The sequence below is a fragment of the Euleptes europaea genome, chromosome 3, assembly GCF_029931775.1.
Source record: "Euleptes europaea isolate rEulEur1 chromosome 3, rEulEur1.hap1, whole genome shotgun sequence".
NCBI classification, from domain to species: domain Eukaryota; kingdom Metazoa; phylum Chordata; class Lepidosauria; order Squamata; family Sphaerodactylidae; genus Euleptes; species Euleptes europaea.
This window is the reverse complement of record NC_079314.1, coordinates 6,205,369-6,226,006: the sequence shown is the minus strand read 5'-3', so window position 1 is coordinate 6,226,006 and position 20,638 is coordinate 6,205,369. Positions and strand designations below refer to the sequence as shown.

The following is a 20,638-nucleotide window of genomic DNA, read 5'->3' as shown; positions in this document are numbered from 1 at the left end:
TCTGCTGTCTCGCTAGGTTTAACAAACTTTGGATCTGCATGGAGTTCTGTGGGGGTGGGTCTCTCCAGGACATCTATCAAGGTAAAGGCGTTCCCCTGTCTCCTTCCTGCCTGCCCCATGTGATCACACTGAATGAGGTCCCTTCCTACTTCTGCCTCCCTCCAATACTTATAACAATATTATACTGGCTGTGAGGCATGATATGATCTCTTTTTATATGATAGTTAATGGCTAAAGCTGTTTCTTTCACGGGCATTGTGGGTGAGAGCATGCTTGCCTAGAAGAGCATTGATAGCCTTTGATGACTGGAGGCTACTAGTTAATGGATACACCCCATTATGCCAATAAAGGTATTTAAATTTGAATTTGATTTTATATACCCCACCTGTTGTGTTTGGAGTGGGCAACCCTATGCCATCCCACCCCTGCCAGAGGCCAGGGGGGATGTGGCAACCCTATGCCACAGCCCTGATCCACGTTGGTGCCCTGAACACCTAGTAAGTGAATTCACTAGTAATTCCCAGTGTGTTATCTGGTTGGGCTTAATGTTTTCAGCTGGCAGGAAAGAAGAGTGGGGCAGGGAGCAGTAGGTTTGTGGCACACCTGGCCACAAGTCGGTGCGCTTGGAAGGGACCTGGAATCGGAACTCAGCTCCCACCTGCTCCCAGCTAAAGGAAAAAGCACCCCACAATGCTGCAGATGCGCTGCCATGCCCCATCTCCAGCTTTGGACAGCTTGGGGCAGAGTTGATCTAGGGCAGCCGAGTTCCTTCCCATTCGTCTCTGCCAGGTTGAGAGTCCTGCCCCCAATCCCCTGGGTTACAATGTGGTTATGCTTCCCTTGGCTTTCTGGCAGCACGAACTCGCAGTGAAGGAATCAGAGAAGCCAAGCAGACAGTTCTGAAATGCAGAACTGAAACCGTGTGTGGTCGCAGGTCGCTTTCTCTACCGTTTCAGCTGACATCTGGCTCAAAGGAAGAGAGCCCCACCCCCACCCCATGGGTTGGGGGAGTGTTGAGACTGTGATGCTCAGCCAGACTGCATCTTTTTCACTCTGCCTGCATTTTGCATCTTGAAGAGGCTTCTGCCAGTCTCTAGAGGAAGCCCACAGAGAGATGCAAAATGCTGCAACCCCCATGTATTCTATCTGTTGGACATCTAGCCATTTCCCTCCACTCGCTGCCTTCTCATTCCCCAGCCCAGGTTCTGAGTAGTCCAGGCATCGGCTGCATGCCTTCAAGGCCATCTGAAGAGGCCTTTAGGACTAACAACATGAATGTTTTTTAAAAAGAAAGCAACACCCCCACACACAAAATCCTCTGCATGCTATATTTGACACACACAGCCCCCCAGCCAGGCAAACAGCACTCCACAGGGTCATTTCAGATCAGGAAAATGGTGTGGGGAAGCTCCATTCCTCCTCCCCACCTGCCCATATCATGGTCCCAAATGCACTTGTAAACCAAGTGTCCCTGTTCCTGAAGTCTGACTGTAAGAGGCAAAGTGTGGTTGGGGATACCCAGACCCTACATGTAAGGTGTTGTTTTGACCCTGTTTCTTGTCTAACTGCCCTGCCTACTTGTCACTAGGGTTGCCAGCTCCAGGTTAGGAAATACCTGGCAATTTTGGGGGCGGAGCCTGAGGAGGGCAGGGTTTGAAGAGGGGAGGGACTTCAGTGCCATAGAGTCTAATGGCCAAAGCGGCCGTTTTCTCCAGGGGAACTTGATAAGTTCTGGAACTGACTTATTAATTTATACTGCTACCATTCAGAGGGATGAGATCGTTGATCATGGCTTATTGTCATTAAGATCAGTCACACACATGCACAGAAGACACAAGACGTCTGTCTTGGTTTAAAAACAATCTTTACTAGATTAAACTCAAGGGTAGGGTTCACTGGGAGATAAAACAAATAATCCTTTCTACATAGTTAAGTTTCCTATCCTTGCCAGAAGCCTCTGGCAGGTGCTAAGCTTTCTCTCGAGTAGGCATTTTTAAAGGACAAGATTGCCTTTCCATCCTTCTAGGCTGGCATCGAAACTCAAACTGGGTACTGCTTTCACTTCTAAACAAAGGAAAGTAGGAAAGCAGTAAAATGCAGATTGTTTGTGTATGTGACAAGCAAACACGTCCGCAGTGGATACTGTGCTGACCACTTGTTAATTAACATTAACCCTTGACTGTCTGACATGCAACAAAAGCTCGCCACTAAATACCCAACAGAACTGATCTCTATCGGCTGGAGATCAGTTGTAATAGTAGAGAATCTCCAGCTAGTACCTGGAGTTTGGCAACCCTGCTTGTCACACAGACCCAGGAACACCTGCCTCCCTCTCTTAGTGACCAGGGGTGGGCGATCTCTACCAGTTTTGATGGCTGCTGGGCCATTAAGGCATGTTGAGGGGGGATATAGGGATGCCGGCAGCCTCCAGGTGAGACTTGGGGATCCCCTAGAATGACAGCTCATCTCCAGACCGCTGATCTCTGTGGTCTGGAGATGAGTTGTCATTCCAGGGGATCCCCAAGCTGTCATTCCAGGGGATCCCCTGGAGAAAATGGATGCTTTGGAGGCTGGACTCTGTGGCATTGTGCCTCACTGAGGTACCTGCCTTCCCCAGGCTCCACTTCCAAACCTCCAACTTGGACCTGGCAACCCTAACCCCCATCTCCTGCCGGTGGCCCGGGGGGACCTGGCAGCCCTAGGGGGATATCCAGAGCGAGTGAGAAGGCATGAAAAACTTTCCCCTCCCTGTCCATAGAATCCAGAGTTTGCAACATCCCTAGCAAAATCACTCTGTGGCAGGGGGACCCAATCTTTTTGAGCCTCTGGGCACCTTTGGAATTCTGGCACAGCACAGTGGGAGCCGCCACGAAATGGCTGCGGCAGGAGGCGGGGCCAGCCACGAAATGGCTGCGGCAGGAGGCGGGGCCAGCCACGAAATGGCTGCCACAGCTTACCTTCAAGTCACACAATGAAGATCCTTGTGCTGTGGTGGCTGCTGCTGCCACCAAAGCAATGTATTTAAAAATCTGCACCGCCAACCAAATCTCCAATGGCCAATCAGAAGCCTTGGTGGGCAAACGCCCTGTCTGGCCCCACCCACTTTTTAAAACACTTGGTGGGTGCCAGGGAGGTGTCAGAAGGTGCCCATGGGCACCATGTTGGGGACCTGTGCTGTATGGCTTGTGGTGTGGGATATGATGCTGACTGTTACCCCTTTGTGTTCACAGTCACCGGACCCTTATCCGAGCTACAGATTGCCTATGTATGTAGAGAAACTTTGCAAGTGAGTGTGAGCTGGCAGGGGCTGATCACCTCCCCTGGTTTGTGAAAGAAGTGCAGAGCTGCTGGCCGACCTTCTGGGGAAGAGGGAAGAGGGTGTCCCTTCCCCAAGTGAATCACTGGCAAAAGCAGGGGCCAGTGGAGAATATACAAACTCAACACTTTGCCCCCCAAAGCTAAGTACCCAACCAGACAAAATGTTCAAAGTTCCATATATTGGGGGGCGGGTCAAAGTATTTTGTAGTTGCAAGAGACTATTGGCACAGGGTATGGTTGCCAACCTCTCGGAGGGGCCTAGAGATCTCCCGGAATTGCTCCTCATATTGACGACAGATAGCAGTTCCCCTGGAGAAAATGGCTGTTTTGGAGGCTGGACTCTATGGTATTATACTCTGCTGAGGTCCCTCCCCTCCAGAAACCACACCTGAGGCTCCAACCCCTGAACCTCCCAACCCAGAGTTGGCAACCCTACCACAGGGCTGGGAGATGATAGGGTTGCCAACTCCAGGTTTGGAAATATCTGGAGACTTGAGGGTGGGGTTTAGGGAGGGGAGGGACCTTGGTAGGGTATAATGCCTTCCAAAGCAGCCATTTTCTCCAGGAGAAGTGGAATAGATGTTTAAAGAGGCCGTCTTCCCTTGGTTGCTGTAAACCACTTTGCTTCCTTTCCCCTTCTAGGGCCTGTCTTATCTTCACAACCAAGGAAGATCCACAGAGACATCAAGGTAGGGAGGTCCTGGCAAGCAGGGAGTTGGTGCTGGTCTCTGTTGGGCGGGACGGGGAGCCACGGGAGTTTGGAGAGTTATATTGGAAGACACAGAGACATAAGAACATCAGAGGAGTCCTGTTGGCTCAGACCGCTGGTCCCTCTAGTCCAGCATTCTGTCTCACACAGTGGCCAGGACAAATAAAAGGGCCGCACCAGTCACAGGAGATAAAAAGTAAGGCCAAGGCCGATGGTGCAAAATAGGTAAAAATATATTTTATTACTCAGATAAAATCCCCTACGCATTTCGCCAAGAACCTTCTTCAGGGGAATCTGATAGTCTTGCAGTGGTTTTCCAGTACTCTTCTTTGAAAAACCACTGCAAGACTAACAGATTCCCCTAGAGGCCCTCTTGAGCAAAACCTGTAGGGAATTTTATCTGAGTAATAAAACATATTTTTACCTATTTTGTACCATCGGCCTTGGCCTTACTTTTTATCTCACCCAGTGGCCAACACGTTCCTCTGGAGGTCCAGCAACAGAGGATAGAGGTTGAGGCCTTCCCCTGATGTTGCCTCCTAGCAATGATATTCAGAGGTTGACTGCCTCTGAACATGGAGGTTCTGTTTGGTCACCGGGGCCAGTAGCCACTGATAGACACCTCCTCCGTGAATCTGGCTAATCCCCTTTTAAAGCGGTCTATGCCTGTGGCCATCACCACATCCTCTGGCAGTGAATTCCACATTTTAATCACTCGCTGTTTCAAGAACTATTTCCTTTTGTCCCTCCTGAATCTACTGCCCATCAGCCTCATTGGATGCCCTCGAGTTCTAGTATTTTGGCAGAGGGAGGAAACGTTATCTTTGTCAGCTCTCTCCACTCCAGGGCGTAATTTTACAAACCTCTATCACATCCCCTCTTAGTCGTCTCTTTTCTAAACTGAGGTCCCGGACTCTTCAGCCTTTCCTCACAGGGGAGGTGCTCCAACCCCTACGCGACATCTTTAAAGTAGTGTCAGACTGCTTTGTCACAATGCCCCCGACTTCAAACACATCCCCACTGCCTTTATTTACTAAGAATGACCCTTGTTTTCTGTTTCCCGGACCTCATAAAACCACTGCCCATCTCCCCCTCCCCGCATTTTTGCCAGTTGGAGATAACGCAGTAAATTTTTGAGTGAGAGAAAATTGTAATTTGTCAGGGTTTGGCTGCCTCCCCTGGAGAAGTCAGACTTCAGATTGGGAAGCTGATATATTAAGCATCATGGGTTAGGAAATACCTGGAGCCTGGGGAGGGTGGGGAGTGGGGTTTGGGGAGGGACCTCAGCAGGGTACGGTGCCATAGAGTCCATTCTAGACTGGATAGAGACAGGATTCTGATCTAGTTGTCTAACTAGCTAGGATGGATAGAGGCATTTCCTGCTCTCATGGTACCAAGATGGAGAAGAGTGGTGTGGAGCACCAGCCAGAAGGAAGATTCCCTGAGAGTAGCTATCTACACATCAAAGGGACAGCATCAGAGCAGCAGAAAAGAAGGGGTGCACCTTTCTCTCTGTCTCTGACTTTCTATAGCCCCCCTCTGAAGTCTGAGGCTAAGAGACAGCCCAAAGTCCTTCACTTCCAACCAGAACAGCATAAGGGGGGAGTTGGAGGTCAACAGTGGGAGGGGGGAATTGGCAAAAATACCCTCCCTCTCCATCTGTGGAAATCCTCCGATAGGTTCAAGTCTTACTCTATTGCAGCCAAAGATGCTGCACCTTCAAGACTAACCAGATTTTTTATTCTAGCATCAGATTTCATGGTCTGGCACCCTCTTTGTTAGTTGCGTGTAGCAGACTACATTTATGTATGAGGTAGTGAACAACAAAGTGTGAACAGCAAGTACAAAGGCCCCTGAAATTAGGGTTGCCAACCTGGAGGTGGTGGCTGGAGATCTCCTGGGTTTACAACTGATTTCCAGGCAACAGAGATCAGTTCCCCTGGAGAAAATGGCCGCTTATGAAGGTGGGACTCTATGGCATTCTATCCCATTGAAGTCCCTTCCCTTCCCAAATCCCATCCTCCTTAGGCTCCCGCTCCCCCCCCCCAAAAAAATATCTCCAGGTATGTCACAACCTGAAATGCAGGGAGTAATAAGGGAAGATGTAATGAGGCCAGATCCAAATGCCATCAGGAGAAGCACACAGACCATTAACACTAGCAGAAATGGGCAACCCCCTAGATTTATTAAACTGGTTAATCTGTAATGGCCGAGGAATCCTAAATTCTTTGGGAGATGGTATCAGTCTTCCTGACGAATTCTAATTGAGCAATTAGCACCACAGAGCTATCAGATTGGGGATTGCTTTTTAGACTACTGAAGCTTAACTACTTGTTTGAAAGTGTAGATACAGGAACGTTTCATTTCTCTTCTGAAAGTGAAAGTGAGGGTGGACACAGCATGAAACGGTAGTCTGGGGCCCACCATAGTTTCTGCTTCTTGAAAAAAATAGATAGCGTCTGAACTTCTGCACGGGGCTTAGAACTCCACAGAACCAGCCCAACTAAAATAATCAGTAAAGTCAGAATTTAAAACCGAACCAAAAATAGAGGCAATCAGGCCTCTAGCTGTGATGTCAGAGAGGGCAGGGCCAAAAGGGTCCCTGGGCTACCACTGGTAGAGTTGCTGTGATGCAAGAGGACACAGAAAAATTCAGATATCAAGGTTGCAAAAGAGACACACATTATATTATACAGAAACCGCAATAACAACAACAGTAACAACCCTCAGTGCTCCTCTTCATCCTTGGATCTTCCCGTTGCTAGAGAAGGATACTTACCCACATCCATTGGGAAATGAAATATTCATTAGCCAATAGGACTGAACATTAGGATCAATAAGAAACTATTTGTGTATGAGCACTGAGTGTTGTTACTGTTGTTGTTATTGCAGGTTGTATATAAAATAATGTGTGTCTCTTTTGCAACCTTGATGTTTGAATTTTTCTGTGTCAGCTTTTGAGTTACTGCCTGTGTACCCAGAGGTGTTGATTTTGTATTAATGCTGCAAGAAGAGGCAGAGCCAGTAGGAGGAGGGAAGAAGGAACAGGGGCCTAGAGAAGGAGGCAGAGGCAAAGCAAAATGCAGAAGTCCCAATGAAAAGAAGAATTGGAAGTGGCTCAGAGGAGCAAGGCAAGGTCAGAGAGGCTGAGGAAGACAGGGAGGAGAGATGAGGTGAGAAACTGCTGAAGTGCACGTCTTGATTCTTGTAGGTTATCTGGGCTGTGTGACCGTGGTCTTGGTATTTTCTTTCCTGGCATTTCGCCAGCAACTGTGGCAGGCATCTTCAGAGGAGTAACACTGAAGGACAGTGTTAGGAAGTAACATTTGACACTGAGAGACACTGTCCTTCAGTGTTACTCCTCTGAAGATGCCTGCCACAGCTGCTGGCGAAACGTCAGGAAAGAAAATACCAAGACCACGGTCACACAGCCCGGATAACCTACAAGAACCAATGAACTCTGACCGTGAAAGCCTTCGACAATATTTTGCATGTCTTGAGTTGAAATAACGTGTCCAGTCTTGAGTTGAAAGCTTCTTGTGATGAACAGGGCGTCCCTGAGCAGCATACGCAGAGTGTCTTTACTTCTGTAGAGAATACAACTAGCCTTTGCACAACTAGCCTTTGGGACTGGAGGGCAGGGTTTTCTGGAGAGGGCGGCTTTCTTTTGGGAAGCTCTGGGCCTTGTCGAGATGGACTGTTGCAAGCATCGAATGAGCCAAGCAAATGCTGGGAATGCCCGACTTGTTGGGGAGATGCCCCCCCCCAACCCACCTTGCTTCATCCTCCACCTTCTCACATCAGTGTTTTCTGTTCCCCCTTCACTTTTCAGGGAGCCAACATCCTCCTCAATGACCGCGGGGAAGTCAAACTCGGTATGTTTCGCGGGGGCCTATTCCCACTGGGGTGGGATGTGGAATCAGGAGGGGGCGCAGTGCCTGAATCAGTCCTTCAGGGTTCGACGTACGGAGACATCTGAGTCCATCCCCCAAAGCAATGAGACCAGAGCAATCCTTAGTTAGTCCCCCTGAAGTTTAAAAAAAGGCTTCTTCCTAGCATTGTTTGTGTGTAAAGGGTTGTCCAGTTGCAGCTGACTTATGGCGACCCCTCATGGGGTTTTCAAGGCAAGAGACATTCAGAGGGGGTTTTGCTATTGTGACCCGGGACTTCCTTGGAGGTCTCCCACCCAAGTACTAACCAGGGCTGACCCTGCTTAGCTGCCAGCCTGGGCCATCCAGGTCAAGGATTGCAAGCATTACCACTTTTTGTTCATATGCATGGGCTCACGTAGCTCCTGTGATTGCCACTTTGCTTAAGCGATCCAATGTTCATTCAATTCATGCGTTTTTTCTAACCCAGCTATCCTCTCCTTAAGCAATCCAAAGGTCATTTTGTGTGTTATTTCTAACCCAACTACCCCTCCTTCACCAATGTTTCAAAACAGTTCCAAGAATTAGGGGTTTGTGATGTCACTCCTGTGGGCCAATCAGGGCTGTGCACAGCTGGCTAGAGCAGGAGCCTGATGAAAAGGGCCAGCCGACAAGAACATGGTGAGCGTAGCAGGTTTGCCTGGGTAGCACCTCAGTTTGAACAAGATGCGGCATAAGTGTTTTTTGACTTGGCCAGCATCACGCTAAAATCAAGCCTAATAAAATTACTGCAGAGTATGGGCCAGACGCTGTTTACTGTGAACATTGCCCAGTTGCTGTCACCCTTCCCCCCCCCCCCGGCTTCTTTGTCTATTGCTGCATTTCGGGATGCACATCACCTTTTCAGATTACTTTTGGTTTTTCTACACATTGTTAACAAATTACGCTCTCCTATTTTTCTTCCTCTCCCCAGCGGATTTTGGAATCTCGGCACAAATCAGTGCTACCTTTGCCCGGAGAATGTCTTTCATCGGCACCCCTTACTGGTAAATAATCATTGGTAGTGGAGGGGTGGGTGACTGATTCAGGCATCTAAGAGTGATGGAATGGGATGGGCTGTTGTACCGGGTCTTTCCCTTCACCAGTGAGAAGCCATAGTTAGCTCTGCCTCCCCAGGTTCATCTGTTATTAGCAAGCACACCTTCCTTGGCATCCTCCCTTCACAAAAATGTATCACCTCTGGTCCTTGGGCATGGGAAGAAGTTGCAGGCCAGGACATAACGAAGAATTTCACCAGCCTTTGCTCACTGAACCCTGCCCTTCCACGTGCCAGCCCAGAGAAGTAGGTCTTACAAGGCTTGAGACAAGCACCTCTGGAGAAAAGTTGTCCAATAATCAGGGTAAGGGATTCCTCCCTTTGAGGCGTTGCTGATGCACAGGTGAAATCCTTAAACCCAGTGAAAGCTTAGAGTTGCAGGCTCCTTCCCCTCATCTTCTCCTTTCCTCTTCAGGCAAGAATTCCATTCTCACAGGTAACCATGGCTAACCATGGTTGTGGTGTGGTGCTAACCACAGTTAGCAAGAACATCACTGTTGAACAACGCCACTGTTAGCCCCAAAAATTAAAGGCTGGGAGGTTCGTGCAAGAGGAGGAGGGAGGAGTGGGTAAACCAGTGGGGTACACCCAACCTCCTAAAGAGGATTGGGAGCTCGAGCAAGAGTGCTACGTCTGCATGGAAGCTAAACGGGTGCCCTGGGTGGATTTTAGAGATAGTAGTGGGACGTGAGCCCTGACCTGGCTAGCCCCAGGCCAGCCCAATCTCGTCAGATCTCAGAAGCTAAGCAGGGCAGCCCTGGCAAGTATTTGGATGGGAGGCCTCAAAGGAAGACCAGGGTTGTGATGCAAAGGCAGGCAAAGGCAAAACCACCTCTGAACGTCTCCTGCTTTGAATCCCCCACTTGGGTTGTCATAAGTCAGCTGTGTCTTGACGGCAAAAAGAAAAAGCGGGACACGAGAGAGGAGGAGGAGGTCTCTAAGGTGTCTGCATCGGGGCGTGGAACCTCTGTCCAGTGTCCTTCCCTCTCTGTTCCAGGATGGCCCCAGAGGTGGCTGCAGTGGAGATGAAGGGGGGTTACAATGTCCTGTGCGACATTTGGTCAGTGGGCATCACAGCCATCGAGCTGGCAGAATTGCAGCCCCCCATGTTTGACATGCACCCGATGCGGTGAGTTGTTTCGGAAGCCGTCATTTGTTCCTCTTCTCCCCCCCCCCCCCACACCTCTCTCTGGGCCACGGGAAATGGAGACGTTCACTCGCTGGTGAAAGAAGCCTCAGGGTGATCCTGCCGCTATCTATGTGTCATAGACCGACATTTGGCATCTCTCATAGAATCATAGAGTTGGAAGGGACCACCAGGGTCATCTAGTCCAACCCCCTGCCCAATGCAGGAAATTAACAACTACCTCCCCCCCACATTCCCAGTGACCCCAACCCACAACCCCAGTGACCCCAACCCTCCCCCTCTCACTCCACTGTGGTTTGTGGGCTGCAGAGGGAAAGCGCGACACTCCAAGGGACAGAAAAGCATGGAATGTGGTCCTACTGGATTGAGAATTACACTTCCTCATAAACTCAGCGGTCATTTAATTTAAAAAAAACACCCACATTTCTAGTCCCTATGATTGCAAAGATAATAATATCCAGCGTGTAGAAATAAAACTGCACATGCGTTATTTTGTGGTGGTCCTTGTGGTGGTTCTTGGTCAGCTTTGTCATCGCCATACAATGGATGGGGGAGGGGTCTGAAACTAAGTTCTCATGGCCATCTACTGAGTTCCTGGTGGAGGAGAGATTTGAACCGGTTGCCTCCCTATTGGTAGCTCATTCAGCTGTTGAGCTACACCGGTTATCAAAAGTGGAGTTTGAAAGCATGTATGCGATGATTCTTCAGATCTCCAAAGCCAGAAGGTAGAGAAGGCACAGTATGGGTGTGTGTGAGTTTTTAGCATCCTTGCCCCTCCTGTGGCTACCCCAGCCCGCAAAAATCATTGCAGAATTAGTGCATTGCTGGCGCAGAATTAATCATTTGCTATCGTGAAGTTCTGCGGGCAGGGTCTGATTTCCTCCCACCGTGTCCTTTTGCAGAGTCTTGGTTCTCATGACAAAGAGCGGCTACCAGCCCCCGAAGCTCAAGGAGAAAGCCAAGTGGTAAGAACTGTTGGGCAGGCCAGTTGCTTGCCCATCCATCCCTCCCTCCATCCTTAGGCACCCGCCGTCCACCCATTCATTTGCTGGAAGTAGAGGCGTTTTTAACATTAAACCTCAGTGGGGTTTAATGCCATAGCACCTATTTTCCAAAGCAGCCATTTTCTCCAGGGGAACTGATCTTTGTTGCCTGGAGATCAGTTGTAATCCCGGGAGATCTCCAGGCCCCACCCGGAGGTTGGCAACCCTAGTTTGGCATGTTCTGGCCACTTCCGTCACTTACCACTTGCAGATCTGGTAGCTGTAGCGATACCTGCTGGCCAGTTCTGCTGGTGGCAGCAGCCTCCTCTGGCAAAACGCTACAACATCACAGAGAGTAAGGGGCCTAAGTACTGGTAACTGGCTCCCTGGATTGAGACCCCTGAATATGCCTTCCTCTCTGGGGTGCTCCCCTTCTTTTAGGACACCAGCCTTCCAAAACTTTGTCAAGATGACGCTAACCAAGAACCCCAAGAAACGCCCAGGCGCCTCCAAGATGCTGACCGTGAGTGTAACTCCACCACCCCAAAAACAAAGCCCTTCCATTCTGGGGCAGTTTTAGCACTGCCTCCCTCTTCTCTCTGCCCAGCACCTCTTCCAAGGCTGGTCCTTTCGCATGTTGGTTTGGGCCAGTGGTTCTTCAACTACGTCACACCAAGAGCATTGGGGAGGGGCCGTGGCTCAGCAGTAGAGCCTCTGCTCGGCATGCAGAAAGTCCCGGGTCATGGGGGATGTGAAAGACCTCTGCCTAAGACGCGGGAGAGCTGCTGCCACTCTGAGGAGACAATACTGACTCTGATGGACTGAGGGTCTGCTTCACGCTAGTTTACGGCCATGTAGGGAAAGGACCTGCTGGAGAGGGCAAAGAAACCATGTTTCCCCCTCCATCCCACAGCATCAGTTCGTGGCCCAGCCTGGCCTGTGGCCCAGCCTGACCCTTGACCTTCTGGAGAAACTGCGCCATCCTGAGCATCTCTCCAGCTGCAGAGGCGAGGCGGACGAGGAGGAAACAGAGGTGAGGGCAGACAGGAAGGGGAGGAAGATTCCCACGCCTGTATTCTTCCCCTCCTCTTGAATCCCCAGCACTGCCTTAAAGCAGCACTGAAGATTAATGAGGAGGGGAAGAACGGAGGCATGGGACTCCTCCTCCCCTCCTGGTCCGCAGGGCTCTTCTAACATCCTGTCAGTGCCCAGGACGGGGTGGGGGGGGGGCGCTGCCTCCTGCTGCGGTTGCTGCAATATTAAAAAATAGCACCACTATGTTGAACTATAATCCTACCAGAAACAACAACATAGCGAGACCAAAATATTACAGATCACCAAAATCTGTATTGATTATTTGCATAGCCCACTAGAATGTGAAGTAATAAATAATCAACACAGGTAAGTACTACGCACCATCTATTCTACGTCAAGTACTTGTACAAAAAGCACAACCGAGTGAGATTAGTAGGGGCAAAAATTATTACATCATGCCCTTATAAGGAAAGCACATCCTTATAAACCCCAGTCCCCAACTAACCGGCCGTTTCTCTACCACAGCCGCCTCCCCCTCCGGTGCCTCGAAGAATCCACTCCAGCCACCGGCAAGGAGTCACTTCCCCCAGATGCTCCGATTCCCACGGTACGTCTCCCTTCGTTGCACTCCCAGCTGAAGCGCTGCCGGTCTGCCCTAAGGCGCGGCCCGGTCACTTCGGTTTCTGCCCAAAGTTTTAAAAAAGAAAGAAAGACCCTCCGCTTGTCACGCCCTTCCCAACAGGGCCAACTCAACCACAAGGCAAAGCTAGGCGGCTGCCTAGGGTGCCAGATTTTGTGGGGCCTTAACTGCCTTCTAGAGTCTCTGCTGTTCCCAAGGAACACGGAGGGATTTGAAGAGTTCATTTTTATATTGTTCATTGTGAGTGGCCAGCAAGTAAAAAAGTTCATTCTAGACTACCCACTCTCCTTTCTGTGGAATTTGGGGATGCCAAAGTCACAGTTTGCCTCGGGTGCCAAAATACCTCAGCCGGGCCTTTTGCATCCCAACCTCCACTTTTCTTAGGAATGCTCTTCCTTGCAATCTCCCTGCCTTTTACCCCCACCCCCTTAGAAGAGGCTGTGTTCTGACTCCCCTTCCCCTAATCTCGTTGCAGCCCACCATTTTGGCCATGGCGGTTCCGGCAGCAGACAAAGGCTGGAATCCTCCAAGATTATGGTATCCCTTTGCTTCTCTCTGCCTACACTGGCATCAGTAGGGTTGGCAGGTCCCTCTTTGCCACCGGCAGGAGGTTTTTGGGGCGGAGCTTGAGGAGGGCGGGGTTTGGAGAAGGGAGGGACTTCAATGCCAAAGAGTCCAACTGCCAAAGCGGCCATTTTCTCCAGGGGAACTAATCTCTATCGGCTGAAAATCAGTTGTAATAGCAGGAGATCTCCAGCTACTACCTGGAGGTTTGGCAAACAAAAGTTAGCGTGCTGTAAGTAGGTTAGCAAACATAAGACAGCAATTAAACTGCATTCAACTTAGTTTTATAAACAAAAGTGGTATTCAATTTTCATACCCAACTTAATGTTTTATCTACAAAGACATTGTCCGCATGTTTGTACAATACGTATACACCATCAATGAGGTGGACTGTAAAGTCCTTGAATCAGGGTTGTTTCCTTTGTCCAAGAGGTAAAGTTAGTTGCCTTTTCACTTCTACAGCAGTCCGGTATCCTTTCTGTTTCGGCTTATGACAGCCTTCCTCAGGGACCACTATACAAATTAAACAATAACACCACGCAGTGTGGACGGCATAAAATACAGAATCATCAACACAATACAATAATATCATAAAGAAAGCAATGTACTTACACGCTAGCTGTTATTAACTCACGCATTGGCAAAATAGCCATGCTCACACAGCATTTTTAAGAGGTCTAGTCACATGATTACAAGTTGTGCTACAAATAATTTAAAGGTACAGAGTCTATTTGTTGATTAATCAACGTATAAATTACTTTACAAGTAGCATGTTAAGTCCAATGATGTGTTCAATCCTTTAGGGTATAATTTATCAAAGAGGTGAATGTATTTGGATTCCTGACACTTCAATACCAAATCAATATCTACTCTATCATTTCTCTGTGTATTAGTAAAACGCCATAATACAAAAAAGGATAATTCCTCATCTGAGTGATTTTTTCTAGAAAATGTGGGGTTAATGGTGCTTCTAGTACACAATTTCTGATCCTGGATCTGTGTTCGCTGATGCGATATTTAATCGGTCTTGACGTTTTCCCAATGTACCAATACTGGCATGCACATTTAATGCCATAAATAAGGTACCGCGAAACACAATTGTTGAAGCTTTCAATAGTGAAGGTTCTACCTGTTACTGGGTTAGTTATTTCACGTACTGTCAACATGAATCTACAACTTTGACAGGAGCCACACTTAAAATTTCCCTTTGGTAAGGTGGATCTGGGTATATTTCGTGGTATGGTATTTACAAGCATATCCCTAAAAGATCTCGTGCGCCTGTAAGCCATGTGTGGCGGTAACTGGCAGCTGGGTAAATGCTGAACCAGATGCCAGTGTTTGTAAACAGTTCGTCTAATGAGTGGGGACATTGATGTATACTGTAATATGCAAGTTAGTCTCGTGTTTACTTGAGCAGAAGATTCAACTAATAATTCATTTCCGGGTTTACAGTGGGCTTTAAATTTAGCCTGTTGTATAACATTTACTGGATAGCCACGGTGTTGTAAGTCTGTCTCAAAGTGCTTGACTGATCTCATGTAACCTCTTGCATCTGTAGAGTTTCTTTTTAGTAGGAGTAGCTGGCTAAACGGAAGATTATTTTTCAAATGGAGAGGGAGTAAAGAATTATAATGTAATAGCGTGTTTGCAAATGCCACCTTGGGAATTGCTTTACCAAGGAGGAGGAGGATGGGGGAGGAAACGGACAGGGAAACTTTAACCCTTTCCTCACCTGCTGTTTTCTTGCTTTTACTCCTGCCTGGGTATGGAAGAAATGTGCAGTTGAACCCCAAATTTCTCTTTTTGGGGGAGGCATCGTCCTTTCAATCCTTTTTTCCTGTGTTGACACGAGATATCTTCCTGGAGACATGCCCCACCTATTTGGCTCTCCTTCTCGTCAAACCATGCCAAACTGGGGATCAGGGAGGAGACATCTAAGGATGCAGTTTTTGATGTAGCTTAGCAGAGTGCCTCCTTCTTAGCACCATACCACTCTGAAGTTCTTGCAGGAACTTCCCCAGGGTCTATTTTTTATATCTTGGGAAGGGGTGGTGGTGGATAGGGTTGCCAACTCCAGGTGGGGGAAATTCCTGGATATTTGAGGATGAAGCCTAGGGAGGGAGGGAGGGGTTTGGGGACAGAGGGGTATAATACCATAGAGTCCACCCCCTGAAGCTGCCATTTGCTCCAGGGGAACTTTGCAGTCTAGAGTTCCATTGTAATTAGGGTTGCCAGATACCAGCTAATGGTGGGCAATCACCCGCCAATTAAAGAGACTGCCTGCCGCCACTCAGCTGGCTGGCGGGGGCAAGCTGGCCAGCTGAAGGGGGGACGACGATTAACATCATGCTCTAGCACATTCCTCCAAAACAAAACAAAACATAGAGTTATGGGAGGAATGTGATAGAGTGTCTCTGTCGCTTCCGGATTTACCCTGGAAGTGACATTATTGCACTGATCAACCCCCCAGCCCCACCCATTAAGCTCCCAACGGTGGTGAAGGGGGACCTGGCAACGCTAGTTGTAATTCTGGGAGGCTGGCAACCATAACATTGGTGGGAGAGAGGAAAGTAGTACTATGGTGGTAATTAGGGATTTTTTTTTTTTTTAAATGAGCTTGCAGACATTTTGGGCAGGGAAGGGTGGGATATTGTGGAATGGCTGAAAGGCAATGGGATATGCAGGGCATGTCTACACTACAAGCAATTGTTGCAGCTTCTCCCAAAGAATCTTGGGAATTGTAATTTGGTGAGAATGCTGAGATTTCTGCATGGGAGAGCCCTGCCTTTCCTTCCACACCGCTGCCAGAGCTACGGCTCCCAGGAGGCAGGGAATCCCACTTTTCTTCTGTCCATTTGGAAACCCAGTCTGATCTGGGCACAGGAGAAAATCAACAGTGGGAGAGTGGGTGAAAAGTGGTTCACATGTGAATTTGGCCTGTGATTTCTGCCCACAGGAATTCTCCACGGACCCCGGCTATGGCACTGGCAGCCATCTGTACAGCACAGCGTTTTGTACCAGGTACTGGAGAGGTCGGGGCTGCTCGTTCACCCCACGAGTATCCAGACATTGCTTGGCCTGGCCCCCTTCCATAATCATGTCACATGGTTTTCCTATTTATTTTTTTTAAACCAGGGATGACGCACCAGACTCCGACCACGATTATGATGACGTGGACATGTAAGTGGCAGCTGCTTCCATAAAACAGTCATCTCATGTTGGGGTACAACCTACAAATACTAGCTCTGGCTGTGTGTCATGGACTCTCCAAATGGTTATGCCAAATAGCCTTCGACGCCCCCTTGCTCCCTCAGACCACTGGGATTTGCACCTGACCCAGCCTGAAAGGAACAGCTCTGGCAATCTCACATTTGACCAGAGAGGGAGAGAGATTGTGGAAGAAGCTGCAGGAATTTGACAGAAGCCACTCCTAGGGTTTTAAGGGGCTAGACAAAGGCTGTTTGTAGACAGTCCACTTGCCTGCTACCTGCTTGACCCGTGCATTTGTAAGGTACACAGAAGCCACTAGGGCTCTCATCGGCAGAAAGAAGGAAGCCCGTCCATGCTCAGCCCTAGCCCACCCAAATATAACGATTATTTAAAATCTCCCATTAAAGTTATATTAAGATCCACACTTAGGGTTCTAATTTGTCCCCTTATGGCAAGAGACCCCCCAGATACTTGTAGTCTTTACTTGATCGGTGGGCAGAAACTTGGGCCAAATGGGGGCATAGAATTGTCTTGGGGAGAAAAATTTAAGAAAGAAAAATAAAGCCTCATCTACTTAGAATCATAGAATCATAGAGTTGGAAGGTACCATCAGGGTCATCTAGTCCAACCCCCTGCACAATGCAGGAAATTAACAACTACCTCCCCCCACATCCCCAGTGACCCCAACCCTCCCCCCGCCATGCAGGATCCCACAATCAAAGCACTCCCGACAGATGCTGATTCCTAGGGCTACCTGGAAGTGACAAGGGTAGCTCTAGGAATCACTGGAAACATTATGGTCAGAATTTCCTGTAAGCAGACAAGCCCTTATTTTTGTTTTTAATTTTTCTCCCAGGATGCTTCCCCCCCCACTCACAGAACCTCCCCACCAGTTGCTGGGCATTTCAACACCATCTATAGCCCAAATTCCAATTGTCCCTAGAGGATTTCTCTAGATATTTTCAGACCTGTTCCTGGTGCTGTTGAGTGCATTCACGCTTGACTGCAGCCAAGCTGTCTTGCAATGCACTCTTTGTAGGAAAGAGCCTGTCTTGGATTTGTAAATTCTGCTGCGATGAAGTATCTTATGCTGGGAGGGGGAGGAAAGACAACAGTGTGACCTCACCCCCGTTTACCTTTCAGTGTCACCTCACCCTCTGATCTCCCACCCCCGCTGCCCCCCAAGGTAAGTCTTTGGTAGTATCCAAATAACACGCCCCCTTTTTGCACACGTGAACACACCAAACAGAAGGTGGCCCGGATGGTTACCTGACAGTAGATTGGCCAGAGGTTGGCCTTGGCCCCAGTCCCCACATCTGGCAATGATAGGGTTGCCAGGTCCTTCTTCACTACCGGTGGGGAGGATTTTGGGGCGGAGACTGAGGAGGGCGGGGTTTGGGGAGGGACTTCAATGCCATAGAGTCCAATTGCCAAAGCGGCCATTTTCTCCAGGTGAACTGATCTCTATCGGCTGGAGATCAGTTGTAATAGCAGGAGATCTCCAGCTAGTACCTGGAGGTTGGCAACCTGCTGCTCCCATTGGCACAGATGTGGGTTGTCCGTACCCTGTTTCCCTCGGGGGGGGGGCAAGCTGGCCCAGGCGCTGCCTGTTTTATACCTCCTTTTCACACTAACAAAGTGGGTTTAAACTGAGCTGACTTTCTCTCCTCCTCTCTCTTGACAGCCCAAGCTCTGGACCTCCTCAGAAGAAACTGTGGCAGACCGATCCCCTGGGCGGTGCTCAGCCAGATCCGGATCTTGGGGGCGGTGCTCTAGCGGGCCAGTGATGGGCAGGACCCCTCCACTGGGAGCTCAGGCCTCCCACTTCAGCGCCAGATCAGGTACAACGTGCCCAAAGAAAATTCACAGACGAATTGCAGCGCCAGCAAGCCCTCTGTGCTCATAAACGAAGGTGCTCTAGCAGAACAGTAGCCCCAGGAGGTAGAAAGGACTGCACGCCTTCGAGGGATATTCTATGCCTCCTCCCCTGAACTCATAGCTTTAATTCGAAAGAGAAATCTCTGGTCTTGATCATATGGATCTATCCTATGAATGGAAGTGCCAGGGAAAGTGCCTTCCACTGGAGGAAAGTACCACCCTTTGCGGAAGAGATGTGTAGGGATCTCCCTCCTACCCCAGTCCCTATCCTTTTTATGTAACACAGATGTGAGGATATTTGGAGAGGCTTCTGCCCAGCTGGTCAATGAGAAGAGAGCTTGCCCGCACCCTCCCCATGTGCCAACAAGTGTCAAGGCTAGGGTTGCCAGGTCCCCCCTGAGGGATAAGGGGGTAGGGTTGTCAGCTCCAGGTTGGGAAATTCGTGGAGATTTGGGGGTGGAGCCTGGGGAGGACAGGGACCTCAGTGGGGTGCCATAGAGCCCCACCCTCCAAAGTATCTATTTCTCCAGGGGACTTCATCTCTGTAGTCTGGAGCTGAGCTGTAATTCTGGGGGATCCCCACCCCCCACCCCCGGAGGCTGGCATCCCTAGCCAAGGCACTGGGCCGATTGACAGACACATGGGACCCTGGTCACTTAAGAAAGAGGTTCAGATTTGTTGGTGTAGTCCTGGGAGAACTAGGAGTCAAGGAATCCCCCCCGCCCATTCAGATCTATCAAATACGCATCCGGTGGTCTTAGGCAAGCCCCTTCCCCAATTCTGCTGTACAGGGATGAGAATGTTGCCCAACCTCTGCACATATTCTAAATATTATTATTAAGGTAATGTTGGCAGCCTTGCATTTAACTGTGTCAGACCACCCAAATACAAACTGCACCGACTATGAATTCCAACCTGCAGCAGCCACTGGAGGGATGCCCCTTTTGCCTCCGGCTGTCCTAGACAACCATGTGGGGCCCTTTGGTGGTTCAGTTGGGCCTTCTGGGGTCTCAGATGGAGTGGGAGGGGTTGATTCTTGACTTGTCCCCTGCAGTGCCGGAGTTGCGGCCGGTTCGCCAGATGGAAAAGCCCCCCCTCCTGCCCCCCAAGCCAGGGAGGAGACAGAAACCAGTGAGTGCCTTTGTCCTGTTTTTTCTGAGCATCTGACAGAGGAGTACACTTCTTTCATTGTACCCCAAATGCTTTGCTTTTAAAGCGTTAAAAGAAAATGACTGCACACGTTGCTATCCTACACAAGCTTGCAGATTGGGAGGAACAGTGACTCATTCAGAGATCCAATGAGCAGCCTCCTCCAGCCAATCCTGTTGCATTTGCTTCTCAGAGATATCTGAATGATCAAATCGAGCCGGATGGAGAGAAGTGACAGACTTACTAGTGGAGGCTGGTTAGGAGAAAGCTGGATTAGAACGGGGAATCACACAGAGATGCAACCTTTTCTATATTTGAGTGCTTTGAACATACAGGAACCTTTATTTCATTTAGGAATTACTGACCATCCTCTCTTTCCAGGACAGGATGTTCTTCAGGAAAGTTTTTAATGAGTGTCCTTTGCACGTCACCTCGGCTACGGCGTGGGTCCATCCCAACACGAAAGGTTGGTGGGGGAAAAGACCTCAGAGAGAGCAGGGTAGCCCAGCTCATGCCTCTCTTTTCCAGTCCTTTTGCCGACTGCTTTTCAACACTCCATAGCAGCTTCAAGGCTCTAGTCCTCATTGGTGTGTTTTACAGCCTCAAGAAGGCGGGGGAACATGTAGATCTGGGGTCTCTGTCCCGTCCTGGACAGCTCCAGATCTGTTCAGCTTCCACATTTGAATACTTCTGAGTCTTTGCTTTGGGAAGGCCAATGTAGGAATTTGAGTCTAAAACAGAAGGTGGTGTGCGTGTGTCTCAGAACAAGTGCAGATGTACTTCAGTAACTCAAGCGTGCCGTTTTCCACTCACCTGTCCCCCCCCTCATTCTCCACAGAGCCACATTTAATCCTGAGTGCCGAAGAAGGAATCTTTGCCTTGAACCAGAGTGATTCAGAGCCAACCCTGGAGCTGGTAAGAAGGATGAGGAGCTTGAGGGGGGAGGGGGCGGAAGGGATTGGGGAAGGGGACAAGAGGAGAGCTGCTGGTTGATTCTGATGCCGGTGGCCCAATAAACCTAATTTTAAAATGCAAACTCA

General features: G+C 49.3%; 1 protein-coding gene across 1 annotated transcript in view; it reads left to right on the top strand.

Annotated features, from left to right (window-relative positions):
- MAP4K1 (mitogen-activated protein kinase kinase kinase kinase 1) overlaps positions 1–20,638 on the top strand; it is a 38,499-nt gene that overhangs the window by 7,967 nt on the left and 9,894 nt on the right. The window contains 19 exon segments of the mRNA XM_056847591.1: positions 17–81; positions 3,231–3,286; positions 3,961–3,985; positions 3,988–4,007; positions 7,860–7,902; positions 8,870–8,942; positions 9,990–10,121; positions 11,042–11,104; positions 11,564–11,645; positions 12,036–12,155; positions 12,683–12,764; positions 13,273–13,334; positions 16,318–16,382; positions 16,497–16,541; positions 17,715–17,757; positions 18,256–18,412; positions 19,504–19,580; positions 19,980–20,064; positions 20,437–20,513. Of these exon segments, the coding sequence (XP_056703569.1) occupies positions 17–81; positions 3,231–3,286; positions 3,961–3,985; positions 3,988–4,007; positions 7,860–7,902; positions 8,870–8,942; positions 9,990–10,121; positions 11,042–11,104; positions 11,564–11,645; positions 12,036–12,155; positions 12,683–12,764; positions 13,273–13,334; positions 16,318–16,382; positions 16,497–16,541; positions 17,715–17,757; positions 18,256–18,412; positions 19,504–19,580; positions 19,980–20,064; positions 20,437–20,513 (1,372 nt within the window).